This window comes from Taeniopygia guttata, chromosome 28 (assembly GCF_048771995.1).
Source record: "Taeniopygia guttata chromosome 28, bTaeGut7.mat, whole genome shotgun sequence".
NCBI classification, from domain to species: Eukaryota; Metazoa; Chordata; class Aves; order Passeriformes; family Estrildidae; genus Taeniopygia; species Taeniopygia guttata.
In genome coordinates this window covers 1,664,103-1,685,109 of record NC_133053.1, presented here as the reverse complement: position 1 = coordinate 1,685,109, position 21,007 = coordinate 1,664,103, and the positions used below count along the sequence as shown (strand labels likewise).

The following is a 21,007-nucleotide window of genomic DNA, read 5'->3' as shown; positions in this document are numbered from 1 at the left end:
AGAGTAAAACTTTAGTTTATTTTAAATATACTGCTCTTTTATATATATATAGCTCTGTGAGGACCAATTCTATTGGTCCTGAAGTGAAAACAATTCACACTATTGGTGTAAAAGTGTTTGACGCACAGTGATAGAACTTAGCTATAAACAATGTGAATAATAAGAGAGATAAAGAATTATTTACATTTTTTCTAACTCTTTCCCAGGCTTCTGCCTGGCTAGAAACTCTCATTTCTTTCTTTGACTGAATCTGAGACCCACATACACCAACCCTAAAATTCCCCTCTTTCCATCCCTGTCACCAAATGCTGATGGAGAGACCCTCTCCACTTCCTTGGAGGCCACTCCAGATGCTGGAGGGAATCCTGGAACGCTGGGGACATCCCAAGCTGGGATTTCTTCCCGCTCCCATCCTCACCTTGATCCTCTCGATCCCGGCCTCGATGCGGAGCTGCTCCACCAGCTTCCGGGCCTGCGCTATGTTGTTAGTCGTGGACATTCTCTGCCATCGGCTCCGGGCCCAGCACAGGAGAATCCTGCAGAAAACACGGACATTGCTCCATCCCAGCGCCGTGGAAGGGCTGGGAAGGGACCCTAAAGCTCGCCCACCTCAAGACTGACCCCATGGCCACGTGCAAAGGGAGCTCTGGTGGCCCCACTGATGCTTCCTGAGGTTGTTTCAAGTTCTGCTTTTTCCTGAAGGAGCCCTCAGGATCCCCTTTCCAGGAGTTCTGTGAAAAGCTCTGCTGAGGAGAGTGGATAAACCCGCCTGGTTCTGCGGAAGGGAAGCTCTGCCTCAGCACAGCCCCGGGGGCAGAGACCCCCTTGGGCACCTGGGCCAGCCCTGGTGGCTTTGGTGTCCCTGGCACCTGGGCAGGTGGTACCTGCATGTGGGTCATGTCCAACCTGCCCTGGGGTTGTGTCCCTGGGACCACGTCTGTCTTTCCCACAGGATTAATGTCCGTCCTGCCCATGGGGTCTTGTCTCTGTGGGGTCCTGTCCCACCTGACCGTGGGGCCGTGCTCCTGCACCCCCACAATGCCCAGACACAGCCTGAACCCTGTTCCTCGGTTTCCCAGCAGGAACTGAAGGATTTTTTTCCACGAGACAAAAACAATCCCCCTTGTCCCGGGGCTGGGCACTCCAGGGGCAGCTCTGGCCATGCTGAATCCCTCGGGTAGACACCATCCCTGGACTGTTCCCTGTGTCAGACACCATCCCAACCCTGTCAGACACCATCCCCAGCCCATTCCCTGTGTCAGACACCATCCCTGGCCTGTTCCCTGTGTGAAACACCATCCCAACCCTGTCAGACACCATCCCCAATCCTGTCAGACACCATCCCTGGCCTGTTCCCTGTGTCAGACACCAACCCAAATCCTGTCAGACACCATCCCCAGCCCATTCCTTGTGTCAGACACCATCCCCAGCCCGTTCCCTTTCTCAGACACCATCCCCGGCCCGTTCCCTGTGTGACACCCCTGTGGAGGTGTCACAGCTGCCACCTCCCGCCGCTGACTCAGCCCTGACCGCTCCTTCCCAGGGCACAGGGGCCGCTCCCGTCCCCCCACGGGCCCCGGAGACGATTCCAGGGGGAGAAGGAGCCAAAGCAAACACGGCGTGGGATCCCGCCGGCGCTCCCGGCCCCGCCAGCCGCCCACTGCAGCCCTTCCATGGCTTAATTAGAGGCTCCTCCAACCTTCTCCCCGGCCTGGCAGCTTCAAAGCCGAGCGTTCCCGGCGGGATCGGGGTGGGAGCGCCCGTCCCATCCCAAATCCTTGCTGTCTCGCCTATGTTTAGACATTTTGGGAGTTTATTCCAGACCACAAGGGCACTCTCAGGGATTATTTTGCTTGGCAGCCGCATCCCAGCGTGTTCTCAGCTCCTCAATCCCCGAGCAGCACTCGGGAAGGGAGCGGGGAAAACAAGCGGCGCTGCAGCCCCGCGTTCCCGGCGGCAGCGGGAGGATTCCCTGAATTAGCGGGGCTGTTTGGAAATCTCCACCTCTCCCGTCCTGGAAGTTCAGTCAAGCCAGCACGGGGAAAGCTGCCAGGGTGAAATCAGCTCTGGTTCTGTGGAAAACGACAGGAGGAAGGCGGCTGTTCCCTGGGGAAGGAGCTCCTGCTCCGGTCTGAGGCGCTCCAAAACAGCGCAGCTGCATCTCCCCAACATCCCAGCAAATCCCAGTTTCCTTCTTTCCCCTCCCAAAAGTAGAGAGAAGCAGCAATCAGCGCTAAATCCCACAGGGGGACCTGAATCCCTCCCAATCCCAGGTTCTGCAATGGGATTGGAGAAGGGAAAAGCTGTGTGTCAAAGTCCAGCTCCTTCCAAACCCGTGCCGTGACCTCGAGAGCCCTTCCTGCTGCAGACACTGCCAGAAAGTCCACCTGGACAAGAGTAAGCAGGCAGCTGGGGGGAAAAAAATTCAAGGAATTTGTGTTTCCAAGTGTTTACAGCAGCACAGAATCACCTGTCTGTACTTTCTCAGCTTCCTGTTTATGGAGCGAGGCTGATGAATCAGCCCAGGGAGAGTTCAGAGAACTTCTGGGAGCTGTTCCCACCCCCATCCCTGTTCCTGCAGCATCCTGAGGATCCACACCAGGGCAGTGCTGGAGCCACAACAGGGCCCAGGCTGTGGATCCCTAAGTGCCCTGGTGTGGATCCAGCAGTGCCCTGGTGTGGATCCAGCAGTGCCCTGGTCTGGATCCAGCACTGCCCTGGTGTGGATCCAGCAGTGTCTGGTGTGGATCCAGCAGTGTCTGGTGTGGATCCAGCAGTGTCCTGGTGTGGATCCAGCAGTGTCCTGGTGTGGATCCAGCACTGCCCTGGTGTGGATCCAGCAGTGCCCTGGTGTGGATCCAACACTGCCCTGGTGTGGATCCAGCAGTGCCCTGGTGTGGATCCAGCAGTGTCTGGTGTGGATCCAGCAGTGCCCTGGTGTGGATCCAGCACTGCCCTGGTGTGGATCCAGCAGTGTCCTGGTGTGGATCCAACACTGCCCTGGTGTGGATCCAGCACTGCCCTGGTGTGGATCCAGCACTGCCCTGGTGTGGATCCAGCACTGCCCTGGTGTGGATCCAACACTGCCCTGGTTTTGGATCCAGCTCCATCCTCCCTTTGCCCATTTTTTAGGGAAATCAGTGTTCGGGAAAGGACTGGGATGTGACCTTGGCAGCCAGGCCTGGGCAGGAAGCACAGGACAGTGGGGACACCCAGGTCTCCTGCACATCCTCCAAAAGCGAAGAAATGAGTCCCACTGAGCCAGAATTCCTTCTGCCAGGGGGGCAAAGCTCTGGAGTTTGGCCTGGGCCCTCCTCCTGCCGCTGCTGGAGCCGGGCCAGCGCTGACTCTCCTTGCCTGGATCTGCTCCGTGACTCAGCACAGGCCCCGCTCGCCCCTGCCTGAGTCACCCCCAGCCCTCGCTCAGCACAAACAAATCTCCCCCAATTTCTGCTGCAGCACTTCCCAGCTGATCCCGGCAGCAGCAGCAGCAGCAGCGTTCTGGGACAGCATTCCCGATTTTCGGGAATGGCTCTGGTGGCGCCGGGAGTTGTTCCAGCAGGGATGAAGTCACTGCAGCTCTCCCGGCTGCTCTCCCTGCTCCTCCATAGCACAGGGATCCGGCAGATCCCAGGGAACGCTGACAGAAAGATTTCCCAGCAGCTGGAAAACGCTGCAGCACACAACCACTGAGTTCAGGGAATACAAAAGCACAAGGGCTGTGAGGGATCATCCACAGTTGGCCCCAGGGCAAGGACAAAACTGGGAGGGAGGTTGGGAAATCCGGGATCCCAGGGTGCAGGTGAGAGGTTTGGGAATGATGCAAACACATCTCAGGAGGGTCTGGCTGGGGCACAAACCCCCCAGGAACACTCCTGCCTGTTTTAGGGAAAGCACTAAAGTCGGGATGAACCTTGGAAATGATCAGGATTTGATGTTTCCAACCGGTTTGGATATTCTGGACTAAAAGCAGGATGCTCAGAGCCACGTCCTCAGCAGCTGGGTCTGACTCAGGAGCAGCCCCAGATCTCCGCTGGGTTCCATGCCCAAACTCCCAGGCTCGCACCGTCACAAATCCCGTGTTTTGTGCTGACATTCCCACGGGTGCCCTCCCGGTGTCCTGCACGGCCCCGACGTCACGGCAGCACCGAGTGACGGCCCCGGCGATGTTCCCCAGCCCGGCAGAGCCCCGATTTTGGGCTGTTCCCCCGGGAAAAAGCAGCTCCTGAGTCAGCAGCGGGTGACGGAGCGGTGACAGAGCGGTGACAGAGCGGTGACAGCAGAGCTGGCTCTGCCGAGCCGTGACTCAGCAGCGGCTCCGTGCTGGAGGAGACGCCTCCTCCTCCTCCTCCTCCTCCTCCTCCTCCTCCTCCTCTCCCATCACGGATCCGGCTCGCAGCAGCCTCTTGCCCTTTCACCCATTTATTGATTGATTGATCCATCGATCCGCTGCCGGCGGGATGCAGGAGGCGCGGGTCCCCCGGAGCCATCCCTGCCTGTTCCCTGGGCTCAGCCAAACCTTTCCCAACCGAAACGCGGGCTCGGCACGGCGGTCACGAGGGTGAAACCGGCCGGGAAGCCGGGCCTGTCCCGGCTTGAGGGCCACGCCGGGAACCAGCCCTGGCGCGGCTCCCGGGCCGCTCCAGCCCGCGGTGCCACCTGCCCGCCGGGTGACGGCAGCGCGGAAATATGCGCTGATCCCGCGCTCCTCCGGCAATTCCTGCCATTCCTCTCATAGCTGCGAGCTGCCACTCCTCCGGCACCGAGAGCCTGAGTGCACTCACCCTTCCAGGACCCTGCAAACCGCTCTGCACTGCATTCACCCTTCCAGGACCCTGCAAACCGCTCTGCACTGCATTCACCCTTCCAGGACCCTGCAAACCCCTCAGGACCGCATTCACCCTTCCAGGACCCTACAAACCCCTCAGCACTGCATTCACCCTTCCAGGACCGCATTTACCCTTCCAGGACCCCATAAACCCCTCAGGACCGCATTTACCCTTCCAGGACCCCATAAACCCCTCAGGACTGCATTCACCCTTCCAGGACCCCATAAACCCCTCAGGACTGTATGCACCCCTCCAAGACCCCACAAACCCCTCAGGACCGCATTTACCCTTCCAGGACCCTGCAAACCCCTCGGCACTGCATTCACCCTTCCAGGACCCTACAAACCCCTCGGCACTGCATTCACCCTTCCAGGACCCTACAAACCCCTCGGCACTGCATTCAACCTTCCAGGACCCTGCAAACCCCTCAGCACTGCTTCACCCTTCCAGGACCCTACAAAGCCCTCAGGACCGCATTCACCCTTCCAGGACCCCACAGACCCCTCAGGACCTCATTTACCCTTCCAGGACCGAAGTTTTGCTGCTTTTGTCTTCCTTCCCCCCCTCCCCACCCCAAAATTGTGGGATTTGTGCTCATGGATGTGCCCGTTCCTGCTGGAAGCACCGGGGGAGCTGCACCCTCCTTTTCCCGGGGGGATTTGGGATTCGCTCCGTGCTGGGGATGGGATGCACCCCTGGAACTCAGCCTTAAACAAAACACTCTTTTAATTAATTAAAGAGCAGCCTCACATCCATCACATGGAGCTGCAAAGGAAAAAAAATTAAAAACCAAAAAAACCAAAGCAGGCAGGATTGGGAATTGAGGGATGGAGCAGCCCGAGGGTTTTGGGATTCGGGGATGCAGCCGCGGCTCCAGGAGGCCCCGACAGCTCCCGGAGGCAGGAAAAGCGGGGGGAGCCGGCGGGGAGCCGGGATCGCTGTCCCAGAGGCGGTTCTGCTTTTGGGGATGAGCTCACGGTTTTTGGGAACAGAGCGCGGCTGTTGGGGCCGCGGCCTCGCTCCTTGTCTGGGCAAGAACAAAGCCGGCTCCATTTTCCCTTCACACTTCCTGCAGCAGCAGCTCCGCGCCTCAATGAGCCATTGAATTTTTCCCTGACTGCAGCAAGTTTTTATTCCCTTTTTTTTTTTTCCCCTCCCTTCACCTCCTTTCAGACCTCCAGATTTCTGTGGCGTGGGACCAGGAGCCATCACAGGGTGGGAAAACTCCCTAAAAACTCCATAAAAACTCCATAAAAACTCCTGGGATTTGCTCAGTAATGGATTTTAAGCCATTCCATGTCCCACCAACAGCATGGATGGATCCTTTGGAGCTGCTCCATCCCACTTCAATCCATTCAAACCTTAAAATCCACAGAAACCTGAAGCAACCCCAAGGAATTAATCCCTTTTTTTCCTGGGAAACCTGAAGCCCCCAGGAATTCAACCTTTTTTCCTTCGCTCCTGCTCCAGGGAGCTCAGGCCTGGCTGGAATCTCCTTCTCCCTGATTTCCCGGCAGCAGCCCCATAATTAACAGCCCTTTGCTAATGGAGCCTCAGAACCCCAAGGGAAAATCTTTTCCCTAAGGCAGGAATTCACCTGGAGAGGGAGAACTCAGCCCTGCTGGGAAGCAAAACCCCAAAACCTGAACCCCCACGACTTTGGGATGAACAGCCAGCTCCAGCTCCGTTCTGAAATGGGGACACGGAGCCACTCTGGGATCCCCATTCCCTACAAACAAGCCCTGCTGGCACTGGGGCTCATTCCCCTTCTGGAATAGGGACATGGAACTGCTCCAGGATCCCCATTCCTTGCTGGCACTGGGGGTTTGGGCTCATTCCCATTCTGGAACAGGGACACAGAGCTGTTCCAGGATCCCCATTCCCTGCTGGCACTGGGGGTTTGGGCTCATTCCCATTCTGGAATAGGGACATGGAGCTGCTCCAGGATCCCCATTCCCTACAAACAGGCTCTGCTGGCACTGGAGCTCATTCCCATTCTGGAACAGGGACACAGAGGTGTTCCAGGATCCCCATTCCCTGCTGGCATCGGGCCCAGCTCATTCCCGGCCCTTTCCCGTTCCCGGGACACGTGAGTGACCTCTGGGGCACGGTCACCACACGAGCACAGCGCCGCTGCCCCTTCCTCCTCCACCCATCCCCGCAGTCCTGTGACTTTCCCTCCCCAGCTTTGTTTTTATTCCTGCCGCAGCTCCAGCGGGTGACAGCGATGACAAAGCCACCCTAAATCATCCCTGAACCCCACGAGGCCTCAGCCAGAGCGGGATCAGCCCATGGTGACTCCTCTGCACTTGTTCCAGCACAACAGCGCCGTGTGACCGCGGCCGTTTTCCCGCAAAACCGCGGCTTTTTGGGAAAGGCCGATGACTGCAGCATCATGTGAGGGTCTGCAGCTCCTGCCCCGGGCTGGATGTGCCGCGGGAGGAAGCTGAAGGTTCTTTTCTCTGGGTCACGCTGGGCTGGCGGCGCTCCAGGGCTGAGCTCAGGGCTGGGGCTGCTGCCAGCGGCCGGCCAGGCTAAAAAAGGGAATTTTCCCCACTGTGTGAAAGGGCTGGGGCGGGAGGCACGTGAGGGAGCTGCCTTGGGGTCACGGGCAGCTTTGGGCTGGCTGGGGTTTAAATTTAGAAAATTCATCTGCTGCAGGTTGGGGAAAAACAGGGACAGGGAAAGAGGCAAAATTCCTGGAGAGAAGCTTTGGAGAGGCTGATTACAGCCCTGCAGGAGCTGGCAGGGAGGTGGAAGGGTATTTACAAGGTGCCAGGATACAGGGAATGGCTTCCACACTGGAAAAGGGGAGATTTGGGGGGGATTTGGGATGGAATTCCTGCCTGTGAGGGTGGGGAAGGGCTGGGATGGGGTTCCCAGAGAAACCTTTGCTGGGGTTTGATGGTGAAACAAGTGCAGAGGAGTCACCATGGGCTGATCCCGCTCTGGCTGAGGCCTCGTGGGGTTCAGGGATGATTTCGGGTGGCTTTGTCATCGCTGTCACCCGCTGGAGCTGTGGCAGGAATAAAAACAAAGCTGGGGAGGGAAAGTCACAGGACTGTGGGGATGGGTGGAGGAGGAAAAAGCAGCAGCTGGGCCCTGGATTCCTGAAATGTCCAGGGATGGAGCAACCTGGGACGGTGAAAAGTGTCCCCTGCTCATGGCAGAGTGATCGTGCCTTGGAATTTCCAGCTGCAAATCTCAATTTGCATCCCTAATCAGATTTAAAAAAAAAAAATGGATAAACAACACTTCTGTGCTGCTGGGAAAATCTGTGCTGCCACTTTGGCATCGCCTTGGAGCAGCCAGACCAGGATAAACCAGGACAAACCGGGATAAACTGGGATAAGGATGAAGGAGAGGCTCACCTGAGCTGGCCAGACCTGGCCCTGTGCAATCCCTGCCTAATTAGCATCTTCATTTAGCAGGTGAAATTAGGAGGAGCTCAGTGCCAGGACATTGAGGTGACAAAACTGATCCTGTTCCCCTCCTCCTCACCCATTCCAACTACTTTTAATCCAGCTTTTTTTGCTTGTGAACTGTTCATTTCAATGTATTTTTATCTCAAATTTCACTATATTAAAGCCAACACCCACCCACCCAACCTGCTGCAAAACCATCTGCATTTAAGTGCCGAATTTAAAACTCCAGGTCAAAATCCAACCCTCCAACCACCTAAATTCGGGTTTTATTTGCCCAGAATTCACTTTTGAGTGCTTTTTGCGGTACCAATGGAGCCCAAATTTGCCTCCAGTCCCTCAGTTGAGATTAATTAGTGCTGCTCCTACCTGGAGTCTCCCAGGGCTAAAAATAGAGGGAGGAGAGGCAGAATTTAGCATCCTGTGAAAAAAATTGGTAATTTGGAATTCCCAATTTGGGAAGGCCGGGGAAAGCTGCCGGGAATTCAGCTGCTACTAGGGCTAAAAAAAGGCAGCAGCAGGAGGAGTGAAGTCCTTGGCACCGTGTGGCTCCTCCTCCTCCTGTTCCACCTTCTCCTCCTGCTCTTCCCAAACGCTTCCCTGGCACATGAGTCATTCCCTGAGGGACCCACTCATCCCAGTTTTCCTCTTTTAGTGTGAAAAGAGCAGGAGAAATATCCTTTAGTTGCAAGGAACGTGGAGCAGAGCCCGTGGCGGGTGCTGGAGGATCCCACAGCGCTCCCAAGCCGCTGTCCCCACGTGCGAGCGCCGCATCCCTGAGACAAAAACCAGGGCTGAGTCAGCTGGGACAGCATCCCAAAATCCCAAATGGCACCGTGGGAGGTGGCACAACCCAGGGACGAAGTAAGGACAGGCCAAAATCCTGCCATGGATAGAGGGTTAAATGCGGTTTCTTGGTTAGAAATGGGAGTTTTGGGGTCGGGCACGCGGCACCGCTCCGCTGGGTGGGGGGAAGGTCTGATGGATGGAGGAAGATCTGGATGGAGGAAGATCTGCTGGATGGAGGAAGATCTCCTGGATGGAGGAAGATCTGCTGGATGGAGGAAGATCTGGATGGGAGGAAGATCTGCTGGATGGAGGAAGATCTGCTGGATGGAGGAAGATCTGGATGGGAGGAAGATCTGCTGGATGGAGGAAGATCTGCTGGATGGAGGAAGATCTGGATGGGAGGAAGATCTGCTGGATGGAGGAAGATCTGCTGGATGGAGGAAGATCAGATGGATGGAGGAAGATCTAATGGATGGAGGAAGATCTGGGTGGGAGGAAGATCTGATGGATGGAGGAAGATCTGCTGGATGGGAGGAAGATCTGCTGGGTGGGAGGAAGATCTGCTGGGTGTTTTTTCCAGGAGCAGGGCAGAGGGGGAAGCAGAAGGATCCGAGCTCCAGGAATGGCCATCCCAGAGGAGACGGCAGCACTTGGAAGAACGGGCACGGCGGGAGCGGAATTCCCGGCCCACCCGCGGGGAAATTCTGCTGGAAAACTGGGAAATGCTCATGTTGGATAACTGGAAAATACTGATATTTGGTAATTGGATAATGCTGATATTTGATAAGTGGATAATGCTGATATTTAATAATTGGATAGTATTGATACTGGATTATTGGATAAGGATGATATTTGATAATTTGTCCACCAGTCCTGACTCCTGGGACAGGACAGGACAGGACAGGACAGGAGGCTCCTGGCCGGGAATCCTGCACATCTGTCACTCCCCTGTCACCTCCCTCAGCAGCTCCAGCCCAAACTGCTTCTCCTCATTCCCATCCCAGGTGGCTCCAAGCTGGCCTTGGACACTTCCAGGGATCCAGGGGCAGCCACAGCTGCTCTGGGAACCTCCAAAATCCCAAAAATTGGGCTGGGAACTGCGGCTGGAGTCGTTCCCAGCCTGCGATGCCTTTCCCAGATGTGCACCCTGGTAAAAACATTCCAACCCCTTCTCCCAGCGGCTGGGCTCCCCCTCTGTGGGAAAACTGAGCTCAAATTCCCCCAAAACCTGGGCAAACAAAGAGGTGTCAACTCTCTGAGGGAGGAAAATCAACATCCAGGAGGGAAGGAGCAAAGGAGCAGGAATTCCAGTTTGTTCTGTGTGTTTGGAGACTGAGGATAAAGCCTGAGGGTTTCCCTCCCTCAAAAAAAAAAGTTTAAACTGATTAAAAGTCATTTTTTAAGTTTCAGGTTTCAGTTCTAAGTTGAAAAAAACAGTTTAAAAGTCAGTTTTCTGCTGGTGAGCTCAAATGCAGGAGCTCAGGAGGAAGGAAAAGGTTTCTTACAAACCACGGATGTTTCGCTACTGCCCAAAAACCCTCCTCAGTTTGTTGGATTTTCCTTGAAAACTTGGGGTTTTCACCCAAATCCTTCATCAGTGATTTCACCTCCAAGAGCTGCAATTTCCTGAGCTTTTCCCAGCTTTTCTGTGGGTTCAGCAGCTCTTCCAGGCAGCGTTTCCTATTTCCCCAAAAAAGGTTCAGCTGAGCCATCCCAAAACGAGCGTTTTCTGCTTTGACAGCTCTGAACTTCTCAGAATTCTGACAAATCACCCAAACCCGTGAGCTCAGAGAACACGTGGTGCTGCCTTGCTGGGAAACAATCCCCAAAACAATCCCAGATCCAGGGGGTTTGGGGTTTTTATGGACGGGGATGTTTTGTGTGGAGGTTTTTATGGATGGGGATGTTTCCTGTGGATTTTATGAGGATTTGCTCCTCCTGGGGTTGGGGTGCAGACAAGGCAAACCCTGCCAAGCTCAGCCCTGCAGCTGGAATGGGATCTCTGGGGGTGTTTCTCAGGATAACCCTGGTGTTTATTGGGATAATTCCTCCAGCATTCCCAGGGAAAGGTCGGATGACTCAGGATGGAGAAGGCAGCACCGAGCAAACCCCGGTGGATCCCTTTGTCCTGCCCACATCTCCCCAAAACACTCCTCAGCTCTCCCTACAAAACTCCAGGGGTTTTCTCAGCTCCTGGAGCAGCAGGAAAGGGAATTTTTGGGCTGGAAAAGCCGGCGTGGGGGCTGTGGGGTGAAGGTTTCTGGGTGTGCAGGTGCAGTGTGGGAGGGCAGGAAGGACAAACCCCAAACTGAGTCAGCAGCAATCGGCTGCTTCCTTATCTCACATCTCAGAAATGGCAAAGCAGCAGCTGAGCTGAGCTGGAAAAGAGCTCCAGAACTGCTGGGAGCCACGGGAAGGGCTGAGCTTTGGGATTTTCCTGCTGCCAGAGAGTGCAGGTGAGGGGAAGTTGGGATGCAGCTGCAATCAAAGGTGGTGCCGTGAGCGTGGATGGAAATGGGATTTGGTAATGGGGGCTGCAGCTCACCCCAAAATCTGAATTCCCAGCAGGAAAACACAGAATCACAGCCCCATGGTGGGAAGGGAGAAGTCCCACCCAGGAAAAGATGGAATCACAGCTCCCACAGTGGGAAATGAGGGTCCCACCCTGCTCAAAGTCTCCCTCCTGGCTTTCCTTGGAGGAACTCCTCCTCTTCTTCATATGCCCCTCAAAAATGGAGCAAGAACCTCTCATTCTCCTCATTCCCCCCAAAAAATGGAGCAAGCACCTCTCCTTCTCCTCATTCCCCCTAAGAGAAGGGTGAACATCCCAACCTTTCCCTTCCCTTTAATCCTTAAAGGATTAACTGTGCCCCTAAATAAACAACGCTCAGGAAAACAGGAGGGATGATGCAATAAAAAAAACCAACAAAACAACACAACAAAACAGATTTTTTTTTTTTTGCCTTTCTTTAGGCAAGGACTAGAAGAGCAGAGCTGGTACTGACAAGCTGAGAGGCCACCACGAAGAAACCAGAGCAAACTCCTCACCCCGAGCCAGCACCACCCCCTGCAGGGATTGCTGAACCGCCTTTTCAAGCGAATTCCCAGAAAATCACGTGGATTCGGGAGCTGGAGGCTTTCCAATGTTTTCCTGGCAGGGCTAAGGGCCAATTCCCAACTCCTGGAGCAGCTCAGGAGCTGCCACTCAGCCCTGAGCTCTTTGTGTGCTCCCAAAGGGCTGCAACAGCTTCGGGCTGGGCAGGAGAAACACCTGGGGGGGATTTTAGGGACAGGTTTTACCTGAGAGATTTTAGCCACAGATTTTAGGGATGGATTTTTAGGGACTGGAAGGAGAATTCCTGGGGAATTCAGGATGGTGGAACAGCCAGAGCAGCACAAACAACTCTGCAGTCACGGGGCTTGAAAGGCTCTTTGAATTTCTGTGTGCAAAAAGGACAGAGTGCAAATGCCACAGACGGCTCCAAAGCCTCTGGATCATCCCTGATGATCCATCCCCACCTCCTCCAGCCCAGGGAATGAGTCAGGCAGGCCCTGAGCAGGGCAACACCTCCGTGCAAGGCTAGGTCACTGCACCCTCCAACACTTCCCCACTCAGATCTGATTTCTGCAGCTCAGAGAGAGAAAAAAATGCCATCAATTCCGTGCAATTTGAATAGAAAATAGATATAAAACAGATTTATCAGCACCCAGCAGCAACAGGAGCCTAAAAGTTTTTTTATCTGCTGAATTTTCTCTCCTCCCTGCACATCTGGGCAGCTGTTGAGGCAAAAACTCAGGCTATGCTGATCAGGGGAAAAAAATAAAAGAATTATTAAAAAATCCCACCTCCAGCTGGAAGGCACCCAAAAGCCTGGCTACAGTTTGGGTCTGAAACAGCACCTTATTTAGACAATCTGAGGAATGTTTGGGAGGCCTCTCCGGCTGGGAATTTGCATAATGGGTGTCTGTCCATGCTTACCTAAGAGCACAGGAATCCTGTCTGTCAGTCAGTCTAGACTGTGGGGTTGGATCCAGGGAATCTCCTGGCCAGGAATAACACCGGGAGCAGGGCAGGGTGCTGCCATCTGCTGCTGGCACTGGGCGTTTGGCAGCAATTCTGATTTTTGGGGTGATTTTTTTTTTTGGGGTTGGGGTTGCGGTGAAAAGTTCGGCTCGGGGCGAAGAGTGGGGGGAAATCCATCCTAATCCTCACCCTCACCCTCATCTTCATCCTCCTGGGAAAGCCCCAGTGCTCCTGGTGGCCCTGCAGAGCCTCACCCCGCTCTGCTGGTGGCTCCAGTTTTAATTAAAGCACTGGGAGCGCTTTGATTAAGGAATCTCCATATAAATAATGCCATTAAATCCAAATAATAAATATTCAAATCAAAGCCCCACAGCCGCGGCCCAAGCGCGCCCTCTACCGCCCGCACCGCGGAACTGCGGGCAATGAAATCCGGGATGACCTTTCTCCCAAAAATGGGATTTTTAAAGGGATTTTTCACCCGAAATGCACAAAAATCAGCCCATTCCCACTTCCAAAGCCTGGCTGCGACACACGGGGAAACGCAGAGCTCTGGAGCCACCTGGATCTCAGCTCTTCGGGTGACCCAGGAGCAGCAAGCGCTCACCATCATCATCATCATCATCATCCTCATCACCCCAGTGTCCTCCTGTCCCAAAGGCCCTGTAGGGGCCTCAAACGTCTCCCAAAAATCAGGGAGGGCTCAGCCTCCCGCCCCTTGAATTCCCAAGGTTATTCCAACAGGATCCAGCGCCGTTGGAAACCCTGAGGATGATCCAGCCCTGGGACAACACAGCCACAATTCCCATCCCAGCTCTGGGTTTGTCACCTCCAAACAAGCCCAAAAAAGCCCAAAACAAGCCCAAAAAAGCCCAAAACAAGCTCTTCGTGGAACTTCCCATGGTACAGCATCTCCCACCCAGCTCCAGGTCCCCTCTGGAATGCAGAGATCTCCCTCCCTAATTAACGAGGTAATTGCTGGCACATAACGAGGCTCCATAAGGAGCAGCACCCACAGTCAGCACTTCCCAATCCAAACCCACCCATTCCAAACCCTTTTCCAGATCAAATGAACCAATTAAGGGGAAATTAATCAATAAGGAGACAAATCACGAGGCCTCTGCTCACCTTCCCTACTGCAGAGCAGCCTCGGATCCGCGTGGATTCCCTGATTTTTCTGGATTCCTCGATTGCTCCTGCCAAGGAAAATGGGAATTCAGATCCATCACCCCGAGCAGATGGAGCTGTGTTATTAATGGAGGTATAATTCGGGATATTTACTCCATCATGGCATTAATCAGCGTTGGTGAGGGACATCCTGGTTTGATCAATATCCAATCGTTCACTGGAAAATCAGGGCTGACATTCATTTATCAATAATCAGAATAAACGACAGGGAAGCCGTGGAATCTGTTATCCTTTGTTTTTATAAATCACAGCCACGGCCGGGGTGAGAACTCAGGGTAATATTTGGGTCTAAATTGCATTTTTTAGGGGGGGAAGCAGGGAGGGAGAGGGGTTTGTATCATTTGGCTGGGGGGAATGAAGAAGAGAAGGAGTTTGAGGGGAAATTAAATTTCATTTTTGAGGGGAATGAGGAGTTGGAAAGGTGCTTGCCTCATTTTTGGAGGGAATGCTAACCACAGGAAGTGTTTTCCCATTTTCAGGGGGAATGAGGAGAGGGAGAAGTGTTTGCACCATTTTGGGGGGAAATATGAAAAATAGGAGGATTTCCCCCATTTTAGAGGAGAATATGAAGAGGAGCTGTTTGCCCCATTTTTGAGAGGGAACTATGGGAGGGAGAAGTACTTCCCCCATTTTTGGGGGAGGAATATGAAGAAAAAGAGGAGTTTGCCCCATTTCATGTGAAGAAGAGGAGTTTGCATCATTTTTTTGGGGGGGGGGGGAGGGGGGAATGTGAAAGAATCAGCAGCATTTACATCATCCCAGGGACGGTTACAGAGCATTTCACCACAGAAAGCAGCAGCCTGGCAGGTCGAATTTCCAAGAAAACCTCGGTCCCAGGCTGCAGGAACGAGCTGGCCTTGGCAGAGTTCCCAAAGCCCCCCCAAAAATCCCTCGTGCCTCACGTCCCCTTTCCCAGTAAAGCATTGCTCAACCCACTGAAGTCAGAGGGATCAATTCCAAGAATCCATCGGAGCTGAAATCCAGCCCTGCTTGTTTTCCCCTCTCGCTGGCTGAACACAAACAGGGTATTTTGTTTTTTGTTTTGTTTTGGTTTTCCTAAAGGAGTCAAACCCACGTCAGTGGCTCTGGGCTGGGGTTCAGGCCAGGGCTCCTTTCACCTCCTCCTCCTGCAGATTGCAGCGGATTCAGGGATGAGGAACAGCCAAAAAAAAGCAGTTTAAACTTGTTTTGCTTTTTTATTTAACAGGGATTTTTACAAATGTCACATTCCAGGGCCAGCTCTCCGTGGAAATAGGATGGTGAGGGCAGGGAAAAAAAAAAAAAAAAAGCCTGAATTTGGGGAAGGACAGGAGAGCAAAAAGGAGTTGGGGATAAAGGCACAAACTCCTCCAACAGCTCCAGGTTTGGAAATGGCCTTGGAATGGGCAATCCCTGAGGCTCATGGAATCATGGAATGGTTTGGGCTGGAAGCAGCTCAAAGCCCACCCAGTTCCACCCTTCCCACTGTCCCTCTGGAATTGGGCACTTCCAGCTATTCCCACAGCACCACCCATGAATCCCTGGGTTCTGGGGAGGCTTTAGCTGGATTTGGGATGGAGGGGATGGAAGAGCACCTGGATGATCAGGATCACTCCTCCTTCCTGCTGGAGCAGTCCTGATTCCCTCCAGAATCCTGGAATTGACCCAAAAGGAACAAAATTCCAAGGAATTCATCCACACAGTGCAGCTGATAAACAAACAGGGGGCATGAGCAGGGCGTGGGGCTGGCAAAATGCAGCAGCACCTGGGAGGCTCCAGGGGCAGGGAAGGCCACCAGGAATTTTGGGCAAAGAGCCAACCTTCAGCTGCAATCCTGACTTCAGAGGGATTTTTCCAGGCCAAACCAGTCCATGGAGGTGAAGCTGCTGCTGGAATCAGCTCCACACTGCAGGAGGGCTCGACACAACCAACCACCTCCAAACCCGTTCCAAACCTGTTCCAAACCCATTCCAAAGCCCTCAGCCAGGCCTTTTTCCCAGCTAAAATGAACCCATTAACAGCAGATTAATCAATAACCAAATCCCTTCCCTTCAGAGCAAGGCTGAGCTGAAAGCCTGCAGTGATAACACAGCCTTACTGCTGTCGGTTTTCCCTGGAATTTTGAGCTGCTTTGGGTTTCTCCTTTTCTTCTTTCCAAAGTGCAGGGAGGTCCTGCACTAAGAAAAGTTAAATTTTAGCTTTATTGCTGCTCTCAGAGCCCTGCAGAGACCCCATGGGGACCTGGCAGCAAAGGGAACAAGCAGCCCCGGAGCTTTCCAGAGGGACAGGATCCCTCCTCTGGCTCTCCAGCCCTGCAGGATCCCTGCTCCGGGAGGGAAAACAAGGCTGACCTCAGCTGCAATCAGCTCTGCCCCCTCCTTCCTCCCAGCCCTGTCCCGGTGCAAAGGTTTGGAACTCGATATTCCACAGGCTCCTGTTTAGGGACACCGGATCTGCTGCCAGCCCAGCTGGGGACAGGGCTGGGGACACACAGGGGCTTCCCTGTGCCCCAGGAGCTGCCACTTCCTCCGGGAAACATCCCCTGGCTCCGGGCCTGGAGGCTTTGGGAAGGCTCTGCCCCCTCCTCACAAACGGCAATTCCTGCTGGGAATTGTCACACTGACAGCTGGGGCAAAATCCTGCCTGGATCCAGGTTTTCCTTGGCTGTATCCAGGTTTCCCTGGCTCTATCTGGGTTTTCCTGGCTGCATTCACATTCCTCTGGCTCTATCCCGGTTTCCCTGGCTCTACCTGGGTTTTCCTGGCTGTATCCAGGTTTTCCTGTCTCTATCCCAGTTTCCCTGGCTGCATTCACGTTTCCCTGGCTCTATCCAGGTTTTCCTGTCTCTACCTGGGTTTTCCTGGCTGTATCCTGGTTTCCCTGTCTCTACCTGGGTTTTCCTGACTGTATCCAGGTTTTCTTGGCTCTATCCCAGTTTCCCTCACTCCATCACGGTTTTCCTGGCTCTACCCGGGTTTTCCTGGCTGTATCCCAGTTTTCCTAGCTCTATCCCAGTTTACCTGGCTGCATTCACGTTTCCCTGGCTGTATCCTGGTTTTCCTGGCTCTATCCCTGGCTCTACCCAGGTTTCCCTGGCTCTATCCCGGTTTTCCTGCCCTTCCTTCCTTCCCTGACCCTACCAAGCCAGAACCATCCCTTTCAGATGCTTCTGGGGAGTGGGTGTGGGCAGCAGGAGGGGGAATTCCTTCCCCAATTCCTTGGAAGCACCAACAGTTGGGAATGTGAAGCATCCTGGAGGGCCAGAGCCAGGAAGGAAACCGGATCCTGCAGCCCAACCCACCAGAATTCCCCCCCTGGAGCCAGAAATGCCGGGGGAAGGAGCTGGAGCCTTTCCAGGGGGAGCTCCCAGCTCAGCAGCAGGAATTCTGTGCCCCTGGAATTCTCCAGCCCCTTCCCAGCTCCCTCAGGAACTCTCCAGCCCATTCCCATCTCCCCCAGGAATTCTCCAGCCCCTTCCCAGCCCTTTCCCAGCCCCTCGATGTCTCTCTGGATGCTCAGCTCACCCCCAGGATTAAATCCCCCTCCATGGAGCAGCACCACAGGTTCAATTTTTTCCCCTTTGTGCTCCATAAATATCCCCAGATCCAGGTCCAGAGCTGGACTTGTCACATCCCTAAAAATATCCCCCTAAAAATAGCAAATTATCCAACAATGGCACCAGGGCAACCACCCCAAAACCTCCAGGGCAGAGCTTCAAAGGTGAACTTTTCCCCGGGAGCTCCTCCAAGGGATGAGCAGATCCTTCTTTCCCTGTGCCCTTTTCCAGCTGGGTTTTTTGGGTTTTTTTTTGGGAACAGCTGCTGCAGCCAGCACTCATTTGCTGTTGGAAGCTCGATGGGAGGTCTGTGCTGGCAACTGGCTCTGGAATATTTTTTTTTGAAGTCCTAAAAAGGGAAAAATTAGAGGAGAGGGAAGCAAAAAGGGTCTGCAGGATTCACACCCCCAGGGCTCTGAGCTCGGGAAATCGAGCACAGGGACAAAGTGACCACACTTGGCTTTTTAAAGTCTTTCCAAAGACAAATCCTGCCCTGGGAGGCTCAGGAATTTTGGAATTTCTGAGCAGAGCACCCCATTTCACACACCTGTGCACAGGTGGATCCGTGTTGGTGGGAAAAGGTAAAATTCCAGACCACAGGAAACAAACCAGATTTCCCCACATGGGATATTCCAAGGGATTTTTCCAACCCCCTCAGGCATTCCTGCCCAGGAATTGCTTTTCCTCTGAGCAGAAGAGGAAAAGCAGTTTAAAATAAACCCCGCAGACAGCAGCATTCCAGCAGCAGGAGCTCATTCCTCACAGGAAATGTTTGGGGCTCTGCTCGGCAGAATCTCCTCAAACCCTCCAGAGTTTCAAGGATCCTCGGGACAAGGGGCCATGGAAACAACAGGGCTCGTTTCAGAGCTATTTTTAAAAGAGTTTTTGCTTCTGGGATGCCAATTTCCAGGAGTTGTTTGGAAAAATGAGATTTTAAAAATGTCCCCACGCCAAAGGAACAAACTGTGCTGGAGCAGCAGCTCCCTCTGCTCGGGGTACTCCAGGGATGCCTTTGACTTTCCAGCTTCCTTTCATCCAAAAAAAAAAAAAAAGTCACCTTTTTCTGCTTTTAGAGGGCAAAATAGCAACAAAAAAAAAAAAATTTGTATTTAAACCATCCAGTTTTAGCAAATGCCTGCAGCTGTTCCAAGCAGATCAAACCAGGGACAATCCCCTTCCCTGCTCCTGAGGTTTAATGGAATTATTTCAGCCCAGAGCCTCTGCCAGGATCCAAAGGGGATCTTTTCTATCAACATCTCAAAAAAAAGGGCAGGAATTTTAAAATCCACACCAACAGCATCCCCAAAACGGCAGGAATTTTAAAATCCACACCAACAGCATCCCAAAACCAGCAGGAATTTTAAAATCCACACCAACAGCATCCCAAAAATGGCTGGAATTTTGAAATCCACACCAACAACTGTGTGGAAGGGGAAGAGGAGGTGAAAGAGGATCCAGACGAGGGGAATTCCTGACACTGTAAATACTAGATGGGATGCTGAGGTTTGGGATTCCTGGAGTGCCCTTGGAAAATCCAGCAGGAATTTGCTTTGCAGTGTTCTGACAGCAGCTGAAGGCTGCAGAGTTATTCTATAGGTTGCTCCAACAATTTGGGAATTTCTCCAGTAAAATATTAAGTATCGAGTTGTTTAAAATCCCTAAAAACACCCCACAAAAAGAATCCTGATAAACCAGCCCTGCTTCCAGCTGAACCAAACACTCCCCAGGGAGGGGATATTCCCCTTTTTCCTTCCAGCTGGGAAAAGTTCACCACAGAAAACGGGGAAAAGAGGAAAATATCCAGAGGAAGGATTTGGAAAGCAAGGTTTGGGTTTAAATGTGGCTGTTTCACCTCAGAGCCACTTCTGAGGTTGTTTCAATGTGGTTTGTGTTACACAAGTGCCCTCAATCTTCCAGGATCAGCAACTTAATACAGGCAATTAGTGAAAAAATTAAATGTCTTAATGACCCCTGGGAAATGGGATCCATCCGTGATTCCTGAGCCAGGGCAGCTCCATTTCTGCAGGATATAAATCCCCAAAAAAGGGGATTTGTGCCACTTCAGGAACGGGGGGAGAATTGTGAGCATGAAAAGCTGCTCCTAAAAACCAGAAAGGTGTGTGAGAGTCCTGATTGGCACCACAAAGAGATCAAAAAAGGGAGAAAAATCAGGAGCAGGGGATCACTGAGGCTGGAAAAGAGCTCTGGGATCAGCAGTCCTGGCTGTGCCTGATCCCCACCTTGTCCCCAGCCCAGGGCCCCAAGTGCCACCTCCAGGGCCACCTCCAGGGATGGGGACCCCAGACCTCCCTGGGCAGCTCTTCCCAAGGTTTAACAACCCTTTCCAGGAGGAAATTCCTGCTGATGTCCCACCTGGAGCACCCTGGGGCTGTTCCCTCCTGTCCTGGTGTCCCCTGGGAGCAGAGCCACTCCTGTCCCCTCCTGCTGGGCACTTGTGGACATTGGGAATGTCCCCCTGACCCGCTTTTCTCCAGGCTGGGCCCCTTCCCAGCTCCCTCAGGAATTCTCCAGCCCCCTCAGGAATTCTCCAGCCCTTTCCCAGCTCCCTCAGGAATTCTCCAGCCCTTTCCCAGCCCCTTGATGTCTCTCTGGATGCTCAGCTCACCCCCAGGATTAAATCCCCCTCCATGGAGCAGCACCACAGGTTCAATTCCGCCCCTCTGTGCTCCATAAATATCCCCAGATCCAGGTCCAGAGCTGGACTTGTCACAACCCTAAAAATATCCCCCTAAAAATAGCAAATTATCCAACAATGGCACCAGGGCAACCACCCCAAAACCTCCAGGGCAGCGCTTCAAATCCTCCTGTCAGGTCCCTCCTGAGAAATGAAATCCAGACTTCCACACAAACTCCTGAACACAGATTTGCTCTGAGCTGGAGCACAAACGTTTCCCACAAGAAGAACAACCTCCCCGAGTTCTCCTCTTTTTGTTTTTTCCCGTTTTCCTCCTGGTTTGGATGAAACCTGTGACTCACAGCGAGGTTCCCCTCCTGGAGGACACCCCAAGTGCACAAATCAGGGCAAAAGGACATTTCTGTGGGTTTTTTTTTAGGAAAGTGAGGCAGGAGGAAGCGCTGCCAGGGATGGAGGGAAAGGACCAGCGGTCACATGAGGATGTCCAGCCCCCAAAGCAGCTGCTAATGAGTGTCTCAGTTAATTACTCGGCTCCCCGGGATGAGGAGCTCGGGGCTGGCAGCTCAT

The 21,007-nt window shown here is 53.5% G+C and overlaps 1 protein-coding gene across 2 annotated transcripts in view; it reads right to left on the bottom strand.

Moving 5' to 3' along the window:
- The window catches only part of GNG7 (G protein subunit gamma 7), a 38,860-nt gene that overhangs the window by 5,163 nt on the left and 12,690 nt on the right, over window positions 1–21,007 (bottom strand). Inside the window, exons 3-4 of one of the 2 annotated variants that reach the window (XM_072919476.1) lie at window positions 14,190–14,257; window positions 419–536 (exon numbers count right to left, since the gene is read on the bottom strand). In XM_072919476.1, coding sequence (XP_072775577.1) covers window positions 419–499 — 81 coding nt within the window. In that variant the 5' untranslated portion in view covers window positions 500–536; window positions 14,190–14,257. The remainder of the gene's footprint in view (window positions 1–418; window positions 537–14,189; window positions 14,258–21,007) is intronic. The other variant, XM_072919477.1, reaches the window with a different exon arrangement.